The 21,360-nt window shown below is 41.6% G+C and overlaps 1 protein-coding gene across 2 annotated transcripts in view; it reads right to left on the bottom strand.

The window, feature by feature from the left end:
* ugp2b (UDP-glucose pyrophosphorylase 2b) overlaps positions 1-21,360 on the bottom strand; it is a 52,907-nt gene that overhangs the window by 15,427 nt on the left and 16,120 nt on the right. For both annotated transcript variants that reach the window (XM_051959943.1, XM_051959942.1), the window contains exons 4-5: positions 9,181-9,366; positions 3,276-3,409 (exon numbers count right to left, since the gene is read on the bottom strand). In XM_051959943.1, coding sequence (XP_051815903.1) covers positions 3,276-3,409; positions 9,181-9,366 — 320 coding nt within the window. The remainder of the gene's footprint in view (positions 1-3,275; positions 3,410-9,180; positions 9,367-21,360) is intronic.

Raw genomic sequence — 21,360 nt, 5'->3', positions numbered from 1 at the left:
ATGAACCCTACAATAAAAGGGAAACTAGCCAAACATGAGCCCTACAATAAAAGGGAAACTACCCAAACACGAACCCTACAATCACAGGGAAACTAGCCAAACATGAACCCTACAATCACAGGGAAACTAGCCAAACATGAGCCCTACAATAAAAGGGAAACTACCCAAACATGAGCCCTACAATCACAGGGAAACTAGCCAAACATGAGCCCTACAATAAAAGGGAAACTACCCAAACACGAACCCTACAATCACAGGGAAACTAGCCAAACATGAACCCTACAATCACAGGGAAACTAGCCACACATGAACCCTACAATAAAAGGGAAACTAGCCAAACATGAGCCCTACAATCACAGGGAAACTAGCCAAACATGAACCCTACAATCACAGGGAAACTAGCCACACATGAACCCTACAATAAAAGGGAAACTAGCCAAACATGAGCCCTACAATAAAAGGGAAACTACCCAAACACGAACCCTACAATCACAGGGAAACTAGCCAAACATGAACCCTACAATAAAAGGGAAACTAGCCACACATGAACCCTACAATAAAAGGGAAACTAGCCAAACATGAGCCCTACAATCACAGGGAAACTAGCCAAACATGAACCCTACAATCACAGGGAAACTAGCCACACATGAACCCTACAGTAAAAGGGAAACTAGCCAAACATGAGCTCTACAATAAAAGGGAAACTAGCCAAACATGAACCCTACAATCACAGGGAAACTAGCCAAACATGAACCCTACAATAAAAGGGAAACTACCCAAACATGAGCCCTACAATCACAGGGAAACTAGCCAAACATGAGCCCTACAATAAAAGGGAAACTACCCAAACACGAACCCTACAATCACAGGGAAACTAGCTAAACATGAACCCTACAATCACAGGGAAACTAGCCAAACATGAGCCCTACAATAAAAGGGAAACTACCCAAACATGAACCCTGCAATCACAGGGAAACTAGCTAAACATGAACCCTACAATCACAGGGAAACTAGCCAAACATGAGCCCTACAATAAAAGGGAAACTACCCAAACACGAACCCTACAATCACAGGGAAACTAGCCAAACATGAACCCTACAATCACAGGGAAACTACCCAAACATGAACCCTACAATCACAGGGAAACTAGCCAAACATGAACCCTACAATCACAGGGAAACTAGCCACACATGAACCCTACAATAAAAGGGAAACTAGCCAAACATGAGCCCTACAATCACAGGGAAACTAGCCAAACATGAACCCTACAATCACAGGGAAGCTAGCCACACATGAACCCTACAATAAAAGGGAAACTAGCCAAACATGAGCCCTACAATCACAGGGAAACTAGCCAAACATGAACCCTACAATCACAGGGAAACTAGCCACACATGAACCCTACAATAAAAGGGAAACTAGCCAAACATGAGCCCTACAATCACAGGGAAACTAGCCAAACATGAACCCTACAATCACAGGGAAACTAGCCACACATGAACCCTACAATAAAAGGGAAACTAGCCAAACATGAGCCCTACAATAAAAGGGAAACTACCCAAACACGAACCCTACAATCACAGGGAAACTAGCCAAACATGAACCCTACAATCACAGGGAAACTAGCCACACATGAACCCTACAATAAAAGGGAAACTAGCCAAACATGAGCCCTACAATCACAGGGAAACTAGCCAAACATGAACCCTACAATCACAGGGAAACTAGCCACACATGAACCCTACAATAAAAGGGAAACTAGCCAAACATGAGCTCTACAATAAAAGGGAAACTAGCCAAACATGAACCCTACAATCACAGGGAAACTAGCCAAACATGAACCCTACAATAAAAGGGAAACTACCCAAACATGAGCCCTACAATCACAGGGAAACTAGCCAAACATGAGCCCTACAATAAAAGGGAAACTACCCAAACACGAACCCTACAATCACAGGGAAACTAGCTAAACATGAACCCTACAATCACAGGGAAACTAGCCAAACATGAGCCCTACAATAAAAGGGAAACTACCCAAACATGAACCCTGCAATCACAGGGAAACTAGCTAAACATGAACCCTACAATCACAGGGAAACTAGCCAAACATGAGCCCTACAATAAAAGGGAAACTACCCAAACACGAACCCTACAATCACAGGGAAACTAGCCAAACATGAACCCTACAATCACAGGGAAACTAGCCAAATATGAGCCCTACAATAAAAGGGAAACTACCCAAACACGAACCCTACAATCACAGGGAAACTAGCCAAACATGAACCCTACAATCACAGGGAAACTACCCAAACATGAACCCTACAATCACAGGGAAACTAGCCAAACATGAACCCTACAATCACAGGGAAACTAGCCACACATGAACCCTACAATAAAAGGGAAACTAGCCAAACATGAGCCCTACAATCACAGGGAAACTAGCCAAACATGAACCCTACAATCACAGGGAAACTAGCCACACATGAACCCTACAATAAAAGGGAAACTAGCCAAACATGAGCCCTACAATCACAGGGAAACTAGCCAAACATGAACGGAGTCCTCGTCCTGCTGACATTTATGTGTTTAGACAGAAATCCCAAAATAAGGAAATATCCTTCCATGCCTCGTCCTTTCTTGTCTGGTTGTGGTCCAAGCTGGAGGACATGTCTAAAAGGCTTCTGCTGCCACATCTCTACCAGGCTGTCTTCTCAGTTTAAATCCCACAGACTTGTGGGATTTAACGCTGATGCGTTTTGTCTCCATAAATCATCTATCTGGGTTTATTGATCAGTCCGTCATTTCATCCTAAATTTCTATTGTTTACTTAGTTGTCATAGGTCCAGCAGCTTCACACTGTGAGACGATCACCCAGAACTTCTGACAGTCAGAATTTTATTGCAGCTTGTCTTTGGTCGCTATGACAATGGCTGTCCTTGAACCTGTCTCACAGTGAGACGTAGGACCAGTGATTTAGAGCCCAGACCATAGGTATCTCCACCATTCTCTCACCATTGGTACCTTTGGTCTGGGTTAGTGTTTAGAGTCCTTCAGAGGAAGCTGAGTTCGTTCAGAAGGTTCCAGCAGCTAACTGCTCATAAAGGTACATAAAAAAATCTGCCAGCAGTGATGAAGGCATGTTTGAAATCTCACATATTCTTGGATTTTATGTCCAGATCTTCTTTCCATGTAAACATAACCCTAGTATTACATAACGGCATCAGGAAGTATTAGCTGTTATTCAACAAGTCGTCGTGTTACGATTGTTGACTCACCTGCTCTGGTTAAAGGTGTGTATCTTGACCCGGTGGTGTGTGTACTTCTGCAGGATTTTCTTCGTGTCTTCGTCTGTGTTGAAAGAGTTCATGAGGACCAGAGGGACGTCGGTGTTGTACGTCTTGTTCAGGTGCTGTTAGACGTTAAACACAAAGGATGTAAATATTAGTCCTGTTTAGCTTCATTCATCCAGTAGAGACGATAATCTTCAACTTTAATCTGCTCTGTGTGTGTTTTATCTCATCTTATTCACAGTCCTTTTCTGTTATTCTAATTAATTATGATTTTATTTTTATGGTGTACATTTTTAATAATGCTTTTGTGATCTGCAATCTCCCACAGTGAATCAATAAAGTCCTCTTATCTCTATAGCTAATATTTACTGAGGAGATAAGAGCTTAAAGTGTAAGAGAAATGCAGATAGAATAAAAATGAAAAGAAATACTTCATTGCTCAGCAAAGGGGGATTCTGTTGTTACAGTAGGAAGCAGAAACGATACAATGACCACCATTACCATAGGACAATATCACAGAAAATCTACTAAAATACAAAACACACAACAAAGATTAAGTTTAATCTGAAATAAAGAATGTGCTATTTTAAAAATTGCACCATAAAGTGTCAGAGAAAAATATGAAGGATAAATATCTACATTTAAACACGTTCAGCTCAGACACGATGTCTGAAAGTTCATTAGTAAATCTGGAACTTTTCAAAGCAAAATCTGGATTTCTGTGGTAACAATCGTACGCATGAAGGAGGGTTTTATTAAGGATATTAGGATATTACCTAGCTTTATGTGGCTGTGTCATTTAATAAAATAAAAGCAAACAGAGCTAATGTGTCCTTATCTAACTGTAACTTACGTGTAGAACAACAAAGGTTATATTGGTGTAAACAGCATTTATTGAACATGCAGGTATCTGTGCTTACATGCAGTAAATATGAACATTTATGTTCAGATTAATACAGAAGGAGTCCGTGTAGGTAGAACTTCTTTCTTCAGTTTTTTACTGGACATGTTGGTGATTATTTTGATATCGGTGCTGTAGAGCAGCTCTGCTTTGCTCCTTTATGAAGCAGGAATTAAATCCTCCAGATGTTCTACGATCACCTGATTGATTCAGAAAGACCTTCCTCAAAACATATCCATCATAAAGCCACATACAGCCCATAATATCACTGATATTGGTCTATCCTGCAGCTATGGGGGATATTATGGGCTGTATTTAAACACTATTCCCTCTGCTTGTGTCATTGCGTTTCCTCCTCTCTGCTTACATCGAGATGAGTCCAGGCAGCAGGCGTTCAACAGAATAGGAAACTCCTGCCTTCGAGCTGCTGATTTAAACCACCGTTGATTAATTAACAGACGCTTTATCCGTCTCTACGTTTGTGTTTTAGCTCTGTCATGACTCCACATATTTACATATAATTCCATCTACAACGTGGCACGCTTGCAGCTTTTTATATGACACACGTGTGCCGTGAAGTATTAAAGAGGTGATGCAAAACAGGACAAATAAGAGAACAAATAAGAGAACAAATAGAACAAATAATGACAAATACTGTGACTGTGTCTGAGTCCTGCTGCTGCCAGCTGTGCGTCACGACTCTTTCATAAGTCGCTGAAGTCTGCTAAGATTGATTTCTGAGGAAACAGGGAGGCTCAGAAAACAGAAATGAGACTTTCTTTTTGTCACTTCATGATTTTTTATTTTATTATTTATTTTTTTGTCATTTCATGATTTAAATGTCTTAAGAAAGATCCTTAGAACTGAAATGTCGACTTTTGAATAAACAAATGCAGAGCTGTGTGCTGAAATGACTTATTTTAACGCTGGAACACTGACAGGTTTACTGTCATAAATGTTTGTTTCAGAGTCTTTGTTGTAGTGCCACTTTGTAAAAGGAACATTACTGCATTTATCCTGATTTCAACAACAAAATTCATTTGAATTCCAGGATCAAAATGTCAAGAAAAACTAAGCAGGAAGAGTCCAGACGGTATTTCAGGAACTCGACTGATTAGAATGAACACAGAGAGGCAAATAATAACTGAGGAGATTGGGAGGAAATGTATTTTGACCAAGATAAGAGGAAATGAGAGCAGGAGAAGGATGTGAGTCAGCAGGAAGCTGTTAAAGAGCTGAATGACAGAAAACAGGGAATTTCTGCTTCTCTAACCTGAAGTGAGAACCCGTTTGTGGCATTAATAAACCAGGATGGGTGCTGGCTAGTTAAGACCTAAATAAGTGTGTGAACTGTTTAACTTTCCTTCTCCTTTGTGTTACAGTCCTTAAAGCTATTAAAGAGCTCCGTTAACTCATCGCCCCTCCTAGCGCTCACATTTATGTATATAAATATAGACGCATATATAGATATGATGCAGTGCAAACAAACATATCAGAGGATTAGCTCAGAACTCTGCTCGTCTTCCCAGCATGCTGAGCGTGGGTGTATGAAGACAGAAGGAATGACAGATGATGCATCTACTGGAGAACCTGGCGATCTCTGACTGGAAAACGTACCTTCTTTTTTCATCCTTTCTGTCTCTTTTTCTGATTTTAAAAACTGTTTAAAATAAGAGCACACACAGTCTTCAAAGTTAAAAAGTCTAATTAAAACAAAACTAGTCGTCAGTGGATCAAATAAGGAGCACCATCGCCTCCATTACAACCCCCTAGTACCCTTAGAAACCCCAAAAGACCACTGAAGATGGATGGATGGATGGATGGATGGATGATGGATGGATGGATGGATGATGGATGATCCTGAGGGAAAGTCAAAGGTTAGATAGTCCTCAGAATCATCTTGACTTGTTAAAGTTTATATTCTCTGTAAAAGTCCGTGCACAGAGTCTTTTCCACACTTTCAGGAGTAAAATTTAAGTGGGAAAATACTTCAACTTTATACATTTGGATGCTAACAGCCATAAAATTTGGATATATTAAGATGCAGGTTAGCACTCGTTGAGTAATCTGCAAACGATTTCCTCGATTTCTCAATCTACATTTTGCTCAGAGTTTCTAATAAAGACCAAAGGATGTCTTTTCCATTTCTCCAGTGCTGTTCAGTTAGCCACTATGGAGCTAACATACTAAATACTCACACCTGTGCAGCTCCACCACTAAACCTTCTGCTTCATGCAATCAGTCCCTCCAAGAATCTGTGATGTTGAGATCGCATCAGTTCAACAACGGTATAAAAGTGTTTCTGCTGGACTGCTTTTGTCCGTGAAGATGAAAACAGGTGTTTAATGTGGAGGGTACTGTCTGATTTTAGGCATTTAAAGGCATCTGAACAGACAGCTTTCATCCTCTCCTGCACTTTTTTAATCAACTTGATGAACTTCAGACCGGCCACGCAGGTGAAAGCAGTAAATCTTCAGCAGCTAGGTGGCGCCTGAGTTTGTCCAAGCTTTCCCATGTGAGTTTACGTACGGTGTGACAGAACAGTCCAACATAACCGAGCCTGATTCAACACTGAGGCTCAGAGGGGCGTTTTCCACCCAGGAGGAGGTTGTGGGGGTTGGAGAGAGGGATCATTTTCTCTCTTTCTCAATAGGCTGACTGAGTCGGCAGGTAATCTGAGCAGAAAGTGGAGAGCAGTCAGTGTGACACAGAGAGCAGTGTGCTGAGAGAGGAGTCCCAGGAGGCCTTCATGAAGCAAACACACCCACCCCTAAAACACACTAAGCAGCATTACTCACACTGGCTGTCTGAACTCTGAGGCTCACAACTTTCTCTAAACTTCACTTTAATCTTTAATCTGAGCACCAGATCAACCAAAAGGCTTCTTGGACACGTGGGGATTGTTTCACTATATTTTATAATGATGGTTCAATAGAAACTAAGGTCTGATCAGGTCTGAATAGCTGCACACAGTCGTCTCTGTTTCCCTGGACGTCTGCTGGACTCCGTTTCACTACGACCCCCCCCCCCACACACACACACACAAACACACTGAGCTCTTTCAGAAGACCTGCAGCTCTTTTACAAACAGCATGTCTACATGGAGGAACAGACATGTGCTTGTAATTTTCCCCCTGAATCATCTTAAAAGTATGTTTTTTTGGAGAATAAAGAAAGAAAAAGAGAAGCATAATTCTAACAGATAACAGATGTTTGTGCTGCATCAGAAACCAGCTGACTGCTCCTCAAACCGGGTCAGGCAGGAATGTGACGGACAAAGGAGAGCCGCGTTCATCACAATTATAACTGAAGCAATTATCCACTGATGCATGGACAGGTTTAGCAGGAAGATTTCATAACAACCCGCCACAGAAAAGAGAAACTACTAGAAAGCCTTATCCAGCAATGGAAGGTGAATCCTCTGTGACCCACAGCTTTCCTGAGATCACTTTTAAACATCATTCAAAGTCAGGCAAGTCATTTGCTCAAGTTAAAGCACCATTTTGTTGATTTTAAACCCGCATCAGACGATGAGCAACAAACTGATTCAACAAATCAGAGAAACTTCATTTTTGTGTCCAGGCTCTCAGTACTCTTTTTTCATCTCCGTTTTTTGTCTTTACTAACTTCAAAAGCCAATTATTTGTCTCTTCACTGTGTTCAGCCAGACATCCGGCCGCAGCAGCGGCCGCAAACGCCAATGGACAGCTTAAATCGTCATGAATCCGCCGGTATAAACCACTTTCAGATGTGATCCGGCCGCAATGGCGGCGGCGGTGGCGGCCACAAACGCCGATGGACAGCTTAGATCGTCATGAATCCGCCGGTATAAACCACTTTCAGATGTGATTACCACAGCGGGTTTCGCTCGTGGTGAGCGGCATGAAAAACATGACGACATCGTGTTGGTGCGCACGAAACCGAAACAAAAACTGACGTGACAGTTTCACGAATCCCCGTGAGACCGTGTTGGTTCAGCAGCTCATTCCTGCCATTTGGTGCTCATCAATGACACATAAAGAGGGATTATAAGACCTTTTTCCTGCTTAAACAGCTGTGTCCTGCAGCTGGAAAACAGGTTGATGAGAACGGTCAGAACTATAAACTAGCAGGCTGTAAAACCAAACCGAAGAGAAGAGGAGCTCCAGAGCTGAGGTGAACTAAAGAGCAGAGCAACAAAAACAACACAAAACGACAACAACGATGCTCAAAACAACGAATAAAGTGAAAGACAAAATGTCAAAAATAAGACAAACCGCACAAGAGACACAAAAAGGAAACACAACATGAGACAAACCACAAAAAAACAACAAAAACAAGACAAAATATTACAAAAACCAGACACAAAATGACAAAAATTAGACAACACAAAACAAAAAAAGAGACAAAAAATGTAACAAAAGTTAGAAAGTAACAAGAAATGGACAAACGACAAAATCAAACAAAAAAATGACAAAAGCGAGAAAAAAAATGACAAAAGCGAGAAACAAAACGCCAAAAATAAAAACAGAATGACAAAAGTCAGACAAAAAAAACAGTAAAAAAAGACAAAATGTTACAAAAATGAGACACAAAACGTCAAAGGAACAATAAACAATCCAGTATTTTACTTTCTGATCAGAACAACTTGTCATGGTCTAGAAATGATTTTAAATTTACAGATTTACTAATTTACAATCTGCAGTTAATGTCTTCTCTGGAACTTTTACACTTTGAGGGCCGGACTGGATTATGTTTAGTTGCAGCTAAATATGATTAAATGGAAATTTAAACGTTAATTATGGATGCAGATGCTGCTACTGAACTCCAAATAACTTCCCCTCGTGATCTCTGAGCATAAACTCGGCTTTAAATCACGATAATATGATACCAGGAGCAGAATAAACACCAAACTAAAGTCTATTTAAAGCCATGAAACAGTGGATCTTCACCCTACAGAGATATTCCTTCATTAGGAGGATTCCAGCGGGTTACTTAGCGTGTTCGTACCTCTATCTGCTGCACGGTCAGGTCCAGGAAGGTGTTCTCGTTGCGGACGCTGATCAGGCTCTTGGGGCCCTTACATCCCATGCTGGTGCCCAGACCTCCATTCAGCTTCACCACCACCAGTTTGTTCAAGCTGTCGGCCACGTTGTCAGGAAGGCCTCGAGCGGCGATCTTATCGTACGGCTGGATCTGCAGGAGGAAGGAGGAGAGAGTCAGAAACAGCAGGTGAACCTTTAAAACCACCAGGTCTCCACTGCTGCTGTAATTTTACTCTAATTTGTCTTCGCTGGTGTTTCTCCAGTTCTGAGAGATCAGCTGTGACTCAGCAGCATTTAGGGTCATTTGTCGTCTGTTTCTTTAGTACTTTCTGGTGGTGTTGGGTTTCTCAGACGGTAACAGCTTTGAGTGTGGGCTGATTAATTACCAGCTGAAGTGACGTGGAAATGTGGAAATGTCACAAATTGTTAATTTGATCTGCAGCAAAGCGGTTCCTTGAAACAAAACAGGAATGTTAGAAGCATAAAACACGTCAGAGCGAGCGCTGGTTTCCTGTGAATGGTGCAGATAACGGTACTTATGACGGTTTAATGTACGACACAGCCGGTTCTAAATGGAATACTCAGCAGTAGATCCACATCACTGGATCAATACTACAGCTCTCAGATCAGCGCATTCACACGTCACATATGGACTCCTGCAGAGCATGAAGGCGTGATATGAAAGACTATTACAGGAACACCAGAGTGACGTTCTGAAATGGAAAGAGGAACAGCAGCTGCTCAGGTTTCATCCAGCTTGAAGGAATTTCATTCTTCCACCAGGAACTTTCTCCAAATCCAGTTAGAAGCTGAGCGACGTGCAGACGCATCCAAACCTGTCCAGATGTTACCACAGCTTTGTGGTGTGAGGATGTGAGGAGCATGTCAGCGTGGACATCCAGCTCTGAAGATGTGGTCCATGTGTCATCCTGGTTTCCTGCTAAAAGTCTGCGGTGGGTGACAGCAGACCGTCTCCCCTCTCCTCACCCACATGCAGGGTGAGGTTAGAACTACTCTGTCCTTCATAGGAGGACAAATGGATGTTTTATAGTCAGAAGATGTAAAATATGCTGCAGAAAGGAATGCAGATAAAGGACAGCTGATAAAGGACAGGCTGGGTGTTTTTCAGCTCAGATCCCCATCCTGCCCCTGTACCCCGGAGGGAAACCACCTCCACACCCAGATGTCCATTTCCCTTCCAGACTACTTTTCTTCTCGACTCCTCTGTCTTCCCAGCTACTCTCAGCTCTTTCACCAGATCAAGCTATTTGGTGTTAGATTTAATGGTGAAAACATGCAGTAAACAGCAGAACACTGCTTCTACTATCCACTCTGAACACCTACAGACTTCCTCCCAGTGTTATTCTTTTTTTTTCCCTCCGGCATGGAGCCCAGTGTTGGATCTGAAATGTTACACAACTCAATTATGTTGGCACAACATGTTAATCAGCTCCAGTGGAGGAGGGAAGACTAACTACTGTTATCATCAGAGGGCCGGGAAAGCTGCGACCAGGAGGATTACATAACCACATATTTAACGTGTTGTTGACGCTGGTCATTAACTCGTTTCCTGGACGCGTCGCTGGCTTCTGGGTGGAACTTTGATGTCTTTTGGCATACGAGTCCATAAAGGATTTCCTCATTCTGTTTGGCACATTTAACACAGAGCAGAGAGTTTGTGGAGCGAATGAACCTCTGATCGATTGATTTCAGTCAGTGGAGGACATCTCTGTAGCCACATCGCTGTTATTAAAACACATTCTAGTCCGTCTGGAGGACTCTGTTCCTTACATGCTGGCATCTACGTTTTGGACACAGTATTGGCTGCAGATGATGAAACTTACATCACACAGACCCTAACCGAAAAAATACAAACAACTGGCCTAATAGAGACACAAGAAACCATCTGTGAAAGAAATATTTCCAGTTAATTGAGGAACAGAGCATACACAGCTGAACAGAAGCAGCTCAGACTGATGGTTTCAGATGGATCTACTTTAATGAACAAGGAGGAACCACACAGTTCTGCTCTTGGTTCAGATCCTTGCTTGTGTTGGATCTACTCTCAGACGAAGGTCACTTTGGATACATTTCACAATAAAAGCCCTAAATTTAATGTTTTCTATCCACTGAAACTCTAGAAAGCTTTTAATTGTAAATTTTTATATGAAGTGTTGGACTCATTAACAGCAGGAACTTTGACAGGGAAACTGGAGGGAATCAAAACCAGAGAGTGTCCTAAAACGTGACCAAACAACGGGGATTAGAAGCAAAGCCCTGACTCTGCTGCTGAGGTAAATAACGGCCCAGGTACTATTTGAGGGGATTGAAGGTTACCTTTAAAGTTCTTTTGAATCCTCTGTCGAACCCAAACTTAAAAATGCTAACACCAGTACTTTGCTGTCTGAAAGCCAGAATTCCTCTCCTGCAGTCCATGCCTGTTTACTTTAAGCTGTTCTATGTTCTAATTCTAACAGACAGAAACGCAGGCTCTGAAAATAAAAACCGGTTCTTTATTCCAAGGTGAAAGAAAAGCTTGTTGACAGGAAAACCATTGCTTTGACTATGGAGGCATCCTGTAACCTCAGACCGCTCATTCCACCTTAAAACAACATCTGACCGCCCTGTCCCGTGTGTCTTCAGCCTCATCAATGTGAATAATATGAAATATTACAGTAGACTGGTTCTGCTAGCACAGAACTACTCATTAAAACAGTTTGTTGAGTTATTAACTCCTAATAACCCACAAATAAACACCAAACATAAAGAGTGTCCTCTAGTAGTTTGCTCTGGATAAAGATTTGGATCTAAAAGAGGATTTATAGATGTGAATAATAGTCTACTAATGTCCAAACAAGACAGTTTAGTTTGAGATATAAACGTATTACTGAGGATAATTCCCTTTATTTGCTTCAGTGAAATGCACGTATCTCCATTTATGGGGGAAAGAAGATGAAAAAAATCAATGAGAACTCTGCTTTTTTCCTCCATTTCTATTCTTCCATCCTTTCCTCACTTAGATTTTCTTTTTGTTTGAGGCTAAAAACTCACTCCTGTTGTCTCCGTCTAAAGATACTCCAGATGACCCAAACCACAAACCATTTTCAGGGACAGACGAAGCCGCAGCATCACAACAATGCATGAAAGCGTACACGCCTCATCTGATCTCATCACAGCCTGACAGAATAACCGTCTGCAGCTCTCAGCCCGTAAATCTCTGACATTCCAGCATTTTTTATTATCGCCTGCAAACGTTCTGAAGACACGCTTCACATCGTCAACCCAAGGACAGCCGCGGTGCAGAGCTCAGAAATACTGCCTTATAAAAAATAGAAAAAGCTTCATGTGTTTGTGGGGAAGAGAGTCAAAAACTTAATAAATAAAACCAAGGAAGTTCTAATTAACTATTCAGAATGAGAGTTTTTGGCCTCACGGGTGGAAAACAAGAATCTGATTAAAAAGTATTTCTATTTATCGTTTAGAAGTGGAACATGAACAGTCATAAGCAGATTTTAAAGCACTTCATGATGCGTTGATGTACAAACATGTGGTTCCAGATGCATCACAGGAGGAGCTAAGGTTGTCGACAAACGCATCAATTAACATTTTAAAGAGCTTTAATGTGCTTACAGCTGCAATAACATGAACAATTTATGTCATTAATCATTATATCTGTTCATAAATGCCAAAGAGGTGCTGACCAGTGATCAGATCAGATTTTTAAACTCAGGCATTGTGGACCAATCTGCACAGGTTTCCATGGTAACGCTCTTTATCCACAACGAAACCAAAACCACGAGCTGCAAGTCAGACCAACAAAGATGTATTCTGTCTGTTTTCCTCAGCGTGTCCATTCACAACGATGTGTTAGAGGCATTTCTTATCAATCATTCTGGTACGGTAACTTTTGAATACTTATTTTTATCACTCTGGACCAGCATGGTGTGGTATAAGAATCAACTACAGCTGGAATTAAGACAATTAACTTACAACTATCTGATCATTTATTGATGTAGTCTAAACATATCGTTCCTGTATGTGTAGTGGTAAAATAACTGTTTCTGAATTGGTTTTGGACTGAGTCTAGATTTTCTTTCCACTCTAGGACATTATAATCAGCATTCCTCATGTCTTAAGCAAACCCTTTAATCAGTTAGTAGAGAAAATAATTAATATAATTAGATAATCATGCATAATTAGGTACCAGACAGGTGTGTGAAAGCCATCGCACAGGTGAATTCATGGCAGTGGATGACCTGGGAAGGAGTGGAGAAGAGGAAGATCTGTGGTCCAGAGCTGAGGGACACGGAGACGTTTAGAGCTTCACCATCAAGGAGGCCTATGATGTCCTACCATCACCCAAGAACCTCAAGCAATGGGATGGAGAAGACCCCACATCTCCCTGACTCCAGCTACAGCCAAACATCTTTGTGGGCTGCAGGACCAGCATCACCCAAAGCCGTTACACCTGGAGGAAGAACCAGGTGATGAAGTGTCTGGAACTGGTTCTGGAGATGCAGCAGAGGAGTGTTAACGTCCTGCAACCCACGTTGACCCGATGGCAAGAAACAACATTTGTCCAGGAGGGTGAGGGTGGAGCCGGTCCCACCACCTCCAGACCAGTTCAGAGGGGCTGTGATTGGAGGATGCTGGTAGACCTGGATCTGCTTCCCCCCAGAGGTCAACTCCACCAACCCGCTACCAGACCTGCTGCTATGGCCGGCTTCACTCAGTGTCCTGGAGAGTTCAGTAGAGGAGGACCATGAGCGCAAGAAGCTGAGATATATGGAGCCAATGCAGAACAGCTGGAAGGTGAAGGTCCGACCAGTCAAAGTAGGCTGCAGAGGGTTCGTAGCCACCTGGACATCCAGGCTTCTCCTGGAGATAGGAGTACATACGACGGTCCACCTGCAGGAGATCAAGGACCTCTCCAGAGCTGCTGAAAAGGGAAGTCAGTGGCTGTGGATGAAGAACAAGGATCTACCTGGAGCTTCAGGTGAGTAGACGGCATCTAGGGGGTGAACCTTAACCTGGCAATAGCCAGATTAATAATTGTGTAGTACTTGATAGTACTCCACAATATCAATCTGGGACCGCTCCATGTAAATCAGTTCGGAGGAAAGAGGCACGGATTGGACAATGCAACAGTATGTCCCGCCTCTGACAGGTTTGTTTTTAGCCAATCGCGGGATCTTCACAACGAGCGGAGCCAATTGGTAGATTAAACTCTGACCAAAACCCGTAGGTAAAAAAGCACAAACATCTTTACCATCCAGAAATGCGCAAAGCGCCTCTCGTTGTTCTTCCTTCAAAGAAGCGATAGGAGATTCAGCTAAAACTGACTTAATAGCAGCATCTACACGATCGTTGTCCTCCGTTGCCATGTTTGTTTTGATCTACTGGCGCTTGGTGTCGTCTTCACACCCGGATATCCCGCCCCACACACGAATACTGCTGCGTGATTGGCCCGTGCCAACTTGGCTCTGTACGAACAGTGAATGTGGGAGTGGTGCAAGATGCTTTCTTGAGAGATTTGTGAACTCACAAATATCTCGAGAAATCAACTTGCTGGCAAGGTTAGGTGAACCTGGGATTCACTGCTGAACCTTCTGGAGGTGTCGTGGGCAGATCAGCGAAACACCGAGGAAGGAGGACGCCCACTGGATAACCCAGAGGATGTCCTCACCCACTGGACCATCCACAGATACCAGCATCTAGTCCTACACAACAGATCTACTGGCAGCCCTTAGGAAGTTTAGGTGGGACATATTCCCTGTCACGTTTCTTATTAAAAACAATCAGATTCATGGCCCAACATCTGCATCAAGATGTCATCACATTATGAAGATTATGAACTTCACCTGTCAGAACAGAAAGCTGTATTTTGGTGTCTCAGGCTGTCCTGGGCTGACAGCAGATCTTCATCATTTATAGAACAGGTAAATCCAGTGCTGCTTCTTACCGGCTGAGTCACATGGAAATTATACCTATTAAGCTACTTTGATGAACCACATTCCTATCAGTATCAGCTCAGGTGTGTCCAGGTGTGCCAGAGCACCTCTTCACCTGAAAAAACCTTCCCATACATGACCTCAAACAGAAACACAGGGGCGTGGATGTTTTTCACCCATTTGTCAATAGAAGACCTGAAAAACTGAGATTGTTTCGGCTTAGTCATGGTTTCAACAAAAGTGCTACTTTAGGAGTATTTTTAAACAAATGTTAGAACCTACATTAAATAATGCACTGTATATAAAAAGCATTTTAAACTCACTGTAGAGTCAGACTTTCTCCTCACGTTTCTATTTTGGGTAATATCAGGTATAAAATGTTCTGTCATCCATGTGCTCCATGTTACAGAACCATGTGTGGACTACAGACTCAGGAAACCTTTTAAATAATCTCATAAGGGTGGAAAGATTGAAGAAAAACACTCTATTAATGGATTTACTCCAGTTGCTCAACTTGAAAACAGTGAAATTTAAATTTCCATAATTCTGAGCACAGTGACACATTTCAGTGTTTCTTTCCTCACCGGGTGTACCTGAGATTTAATCTAAAACAACTGAATGGATGAAAGGTGACAACTTGTCTTAAACCATCTTTATAGTCTGATAATAATCCTAATCAGAGCACAAAGTCCTTGATGATGGAGGACTGATTGGTTCTCGACGGTCTATCAGAGAATCCTCATCCTCTGCTGATATAACGGATCATAAAGTTTTAACAGCCACTGACCGTAAAGGCCAGATATTAAATATGATGACCTCAGCACACGGTCAAAGAGCTGTAAAGGTTAAATATTATTGATTAATCAGTCAAGCTATTTTCTAGCCTGTCAATGTGAGGATGAAACCTGTGTCAAAGCTCTCATTATTGTACAAAAAGCTGCTCAATAATCAATTTGTTCTGGGGGGACACTCTGAAAAGTTCACTTCACCTTGTGTTCTCTAATTTTCATCTCTCAGCCCGTTTCCCTGAATCTCATTACAGTGAGTCTCTGTCACGGTTTGAGTTCTTAATGTTCCCTCTTTCACACAGCCTCACATCTTTCCTCTCCCAAACTCTAATCATCTCCCTGCCTCCGTCTCTCTTCATGAACTCCTGATTTAACAGTGAAATCTCCTCTTTTTGCACCTCATTCAGATTTTCCTGCTCTTCCCTCCGTCTATAATCTGCTCCATCTTTTTCTCTCTTCTGAGTTTGTAAAAAAAGAAAAGAAAAAAAAAGCAGCTCTAAATTGGACAGAGATCCAGTTACTGCTTGTTCGCTGCAAACGAAGAGGAGAAGACGGTCAGGCTTGTTGTCTGTTAATTAGTCTGCTCTACAATGTTTCGTTCAACAAGCTGCAGACAGGCATCATGCCAGGTGAAAACATGACTGAACCAGTGTCATATCTCTGGAAAGAAGATATCTTCTCAAAGGATGTGGGAGCATTTACAGTATCTGGGTCCTGTTTGCTTTAATTTGAACAGGACTGGACTGGTAGTTGTCTGGTTTCCATCTCAGAACTCACTAATGTACTGGAAAACAGTTCATTCCTACCAACACAGAGTTCAGTTTAGTATTAGGATATGTTATTTTTTAAATGATTAACTTTACAGCTACCTACGTTAAATACAGCAGGATAAATTAATCTTAGGGTCACTAATAAGGCTGCAGTCTCCAGGATGATCTTATCCAGCTAAAGTTTTATTGGTCAGACAGTCGCTGGAATCATGAATCATTTATTAATAATTACAAGTCTCTAATAAGGATGCTGCTGTTTGTCCTTTTGCTGCAAACAGTGCTGCCATAAATGTTGTGAATGTGTAAATAAAGGCTTGCTAAGTTGTTAATAAATGGTTTTGATTGAGATCCTGTGTAGTCTGGAAGGTCAGCAGCCACATCATCCAATCAGTCAACATGAGTTTTAATTATGGAAACCACATAGTTGTTCTGGTGATGATGCATCTGTAAAGCTAAGACGAGAGCATGTGATCTTTTACATTCAGATCTGACCAAACCAGTTCAAAGCGTTCCATTATAATTATATATAATTATCACAGTCACCAGTGTCAGTTCTGTCAGACAAAAGTTGCACACTTCAAGTTTAATGATTTGCAAGCTAGTCATTTAGTTTCGTTATTACTCATAAACCCCTAAAACAGAATCACAACATAGTTCCAAAGGTTCACTCGTCACCTCTTTAGACCTCTAAAAGCCTTCAACATGAACTTACAATGAATGATTACAAGAAAACACCTTTTAATTGTCAATGAAAACGCGTGGGAAACACCGTCTACTAGAACTTTAAGGTCTTACTGACCTGCCTGCCAGTGCCCATGGAAACACTATGTCTGTCAGTAAGGCCTTAATAACTTTATCACAGTTCTTTAGGACATGTGGCTCAATTCATCTGGTGGACCAAGACTGGAACAGGACCAGTGACCGAGCATGATCACTTCATCCAGTTACAATTAGTTAGAGCTGGCTGATAAAAGTGGTAATAAAATACTGAAAGATGAAATATAAATACAGGGTAAGGAGCATTGTCCTGTTGGAAAATCCAGTCATTGGAGGCAGGAAAGAGTTTTCCAGCTGATGGAAGAAGACTGTTTTCAGGAGTAACTCCAAACATGACCGGCTTCATTCTCCCTGTTCCACCCAGACTGAAACTACAGATGGTCACTGATCCACCCCCATGTTTTACTGTAGGGGCAGACAGTCTGGTTTGTAGCTTCTCCAGGCTTCCTCCTAACCAGTAAGTTGTCCGGAGTGGACATACACTGAAAACTGGATCCATCCCTGAAGAGAACCTTAGCCCAGTCATCAACAGTCCAATCCTTGTGATCCCAGCAGAGACTAACCGGCTTTCCTCTTCCTTTCCTTGATGAAGGGCTTCTTCCTGCGCTGTGGGACTTCAGACCAGCTTCAACAAGTTGCTTTCCAACTGTCCTCGAAGAACAAGTCCTATTTCTCCACAGTGTTCACTCATTTTTAAGTTCCCTGGAGGTCTGAGGACGATTCCTGACAGGAACAGATGAGTGACGGTCATCTGGTGGTAGAAAGACGTTTCCTGACCAGCTAGCAGTTTGGTAGAACCATGTTGGGTTTGGTTTTTCTTGGTGTAATGAATGGCTGTCTTGGAGATCTTCAGTTTTTTCTCTACCTGTCTCTCATTCATGATGGCTGTCTTTGTGGCTTCACATAATTCTTTAGTTTTAGGCGTTATGTGAGAGCTGACAGCTTCTGAGTTGTTCTACAGCCTGAATGTCAGCAGGAAACCATTCTAGACCTTTGGGTGTGCAGTGCTGCTGATGACAGGAAAGCTGAAGCATGTCAGATAGGACACAAAGTATTCTGGAATCAGCTGTTCATACTGTTCAGGTAATAAACCTTCAGTGGTACGAGGATTTAAAATGAACAAGAAACTGAAGAAAACAGGGGTGGTCTGATGATTTTTTTCCATGACTGTAGATAGATTACAGATACTGAACTATAGAGTATATAATGGATATCAGCTGTTATTTTCACTTTTAGAGTCTTTACATTGTGGAATCTGTATTAAAATGTTCAAACTTCTCTAATCAAATTCAACATGAAATCTAGACACACGGGTTTCAGAGTTGAACTTCTGTCATGTGACATCTCACAATGATCCCATCTGAAAATCATTTGTGGTTTATAGAAGTGATTTTGGAGTCAGAATATTCAGCTACGAGACGCTGAAACTAACCGGTACAAGCTGGAGTCGATGGAGTGGAAACTAAAACAATCTGGACTGAATGTTACAGCTTTCAAAGATCGTTTTCTGGGAATTTTGTTTTTGTTGGAAAGACAGACAGGGAATGTTGGGTAACAGATGAAGTTATGAAACGGATCTAACCGATCTGAACCAGAGGCCTTACAGTTATGTGACGTTAGCTCAGCTACAATTAGCACTCCAACATCTTGTTTTATTTTAATTTTCCAGTAATTATCACAAGATGTGTTGATTAGATCAGCATATCTCAGGCTCTAATGTGATAATTTCAAATGATGGTAGCCTCCACAGATCCACTCAGGATGTCTGAGGAGTTTTGTGCTTTTGAGCTCCTAATTCAGGCTGAAATACTCACACTTACATGTTTTACTTCTTCTGAAACCTCTCTAGAAGATTCATCCTTGTAGTGAGATAGTAAACAAGGACTGATCTGCGTCACAGTGTCTTACATATGTTAACACTGGAGGTCGGACTTGGACTTTTTTGTAGAGCTGAAAATTCAATTAAAGGCACACATTTAAGCCCTTTTCCTTCTCTCAAGTGCTTCTCATTATACACTCTGACATGTTTAACTGGGTTCAGTATGAAGTCACAGCCAAAGAAGGAAGAAAGAACTTGTTCAGAGTTTGAAATGCATCCTGCAAACCAACACCAGACTCCTGCTCTGCTGCTGCTCCACTTACCGGCTATTCTCAAGTGCTGCTCAACAATGCCTCCGTCTGACACAAAACGCTGCATTCAGACTTCAAACATTCTCTCGAGATCATCCCGAATCGGATAAGTTTGCACTTTTAACTCTGCTAAACTTTTCTATCTGGTGCTTTGAAGCTCATTCAAGCCGTGGAAATCAGGCGTTCAGGAAACTGTAGGAGAGTTCTGAGAGCATCCCCTGTGGCCGATAAATAGGAAAGATCTACAAAATGTTCTTTTTTAAGGAAAAGTGAACAGCCGACTGAAAGATTCACTGATGACTTTGCACTTTGATAGACTTTGCGACCAATGCTGCACCATGAACAGAAGACTGCTGTGGTTTGTCTGGGATCCTGCAAGGAAGACTTTCAGTGTAGTCAGAGGAGGTCCACTAAGTTCTGACTGCCGTAACATTTACAGTAGGAGGTGTAGTTTAAAGACAAAATTAAGTTTTCAACCTTGTAAAATGTTCATATGCTGTTTTTTGTATATTAGGAGATACACCACGAGTGACATAAATGATATTTTACACCTTCACACTGCAGTGTATCGATGACAGTCTTAAAAATACAACTTGTAGAGTTTATACATAACAAACATGTTGAACCAATCAGGATGGGACTTTCTGCATCATTATCCTTCTTCAGAATCAGTTTGAGGTTTGAACCTGTAGTGCTGAGTATTACAACCAGCTGTTGGGTAATTTACAGTAGTTCTACAGAATTTTCTTGAATTTCCCTCAGGCTTAATAAAGTATCATTTATCTATCCTACCATCTATTTATCATCCATCTATCCATCCATCCATCTATAGTCTATCCATCCATCCATCCATCCATCTATAGTCTATCCATCCATGCATCCATCCATCTATAGTCTATCCATCCATGCATCCATAGTCTATCCATCCATCCATCCATCCATCCATAGTCCATCCATCCATCCATCCATCTATAGTCTATCCATCCATCCATCCATAGTCTATCCATCCATCCATCCATCTATAGTCTATCCATCCATCCATCCATCTATAGTCTATCCATCCATCCATCCAAAGTCCATCCATCCATCCATCCATCCATCCATCTATCCAGGAGATCTGATGTACTTGAACTTCAGGGATAGAGTTGTGGATGAAGGTACATTCAAGTCATTTGTAAGCAGGATACAAATACATAACTTTGATATATATAAAGTTTTTGTTTATTGAACAGTCTGAATGGGATGTTCCAATTAACTCTGTAAACATGTATTACCTTATGACTGCAGCTCGAGCACACCAGCTCACCTACAGCTCTGCTCAAACACTGTAAAACTGCTCTATATTAATATATTAATATTCAATGGTACATGGTTGAAATAAATGGAACTTAATTAATTTAATGATGAAAATGCTTTTCAGACAACTGACTTTAGAAGTGGTCATAAAATCCTGTTTAAGCAGCAGACTGCAGTGATGTTCATCTGTAACTGATTACCTTCTAACAGCGTGTAGGTTCCTCTGGATTATTTCCATGACTTGTTAATCATTACAAACTGCAAGCACATAAATCCACAGCAGAGGTGGTTTAGTTACACAGGCAACTGATGTTTGAAATGTTAATTTCAGTATACAGGAAGTCCTCAGTTTACGGCGTCCTCGACCTACAGCGTTTCATTTCAGTAGATGAGCAGAGCGGATGAATACGTCATCACACGGTGCTGTCAGACG

Source organism: Acanthochromis polyacanthus, chromosome 15, assembly GCF_021347895.1.
Source record: "Acanthochromis polyacanthus isolate Apoly-LR-REF ecotype Palm Island chromosome 15, KAUST_Apoly_ChrSc, whole genome shotgun sequence".
Classification (NCBI taxonomy): Eukaryota; Metazoa; Chordata; class Actinopteri; family Pomacentridae; genus Acanthochromis; species Acanthochromis polyacanthus.
This window is presented reverse-complemented; position numbering and strand designations above follow the sequence as displayed.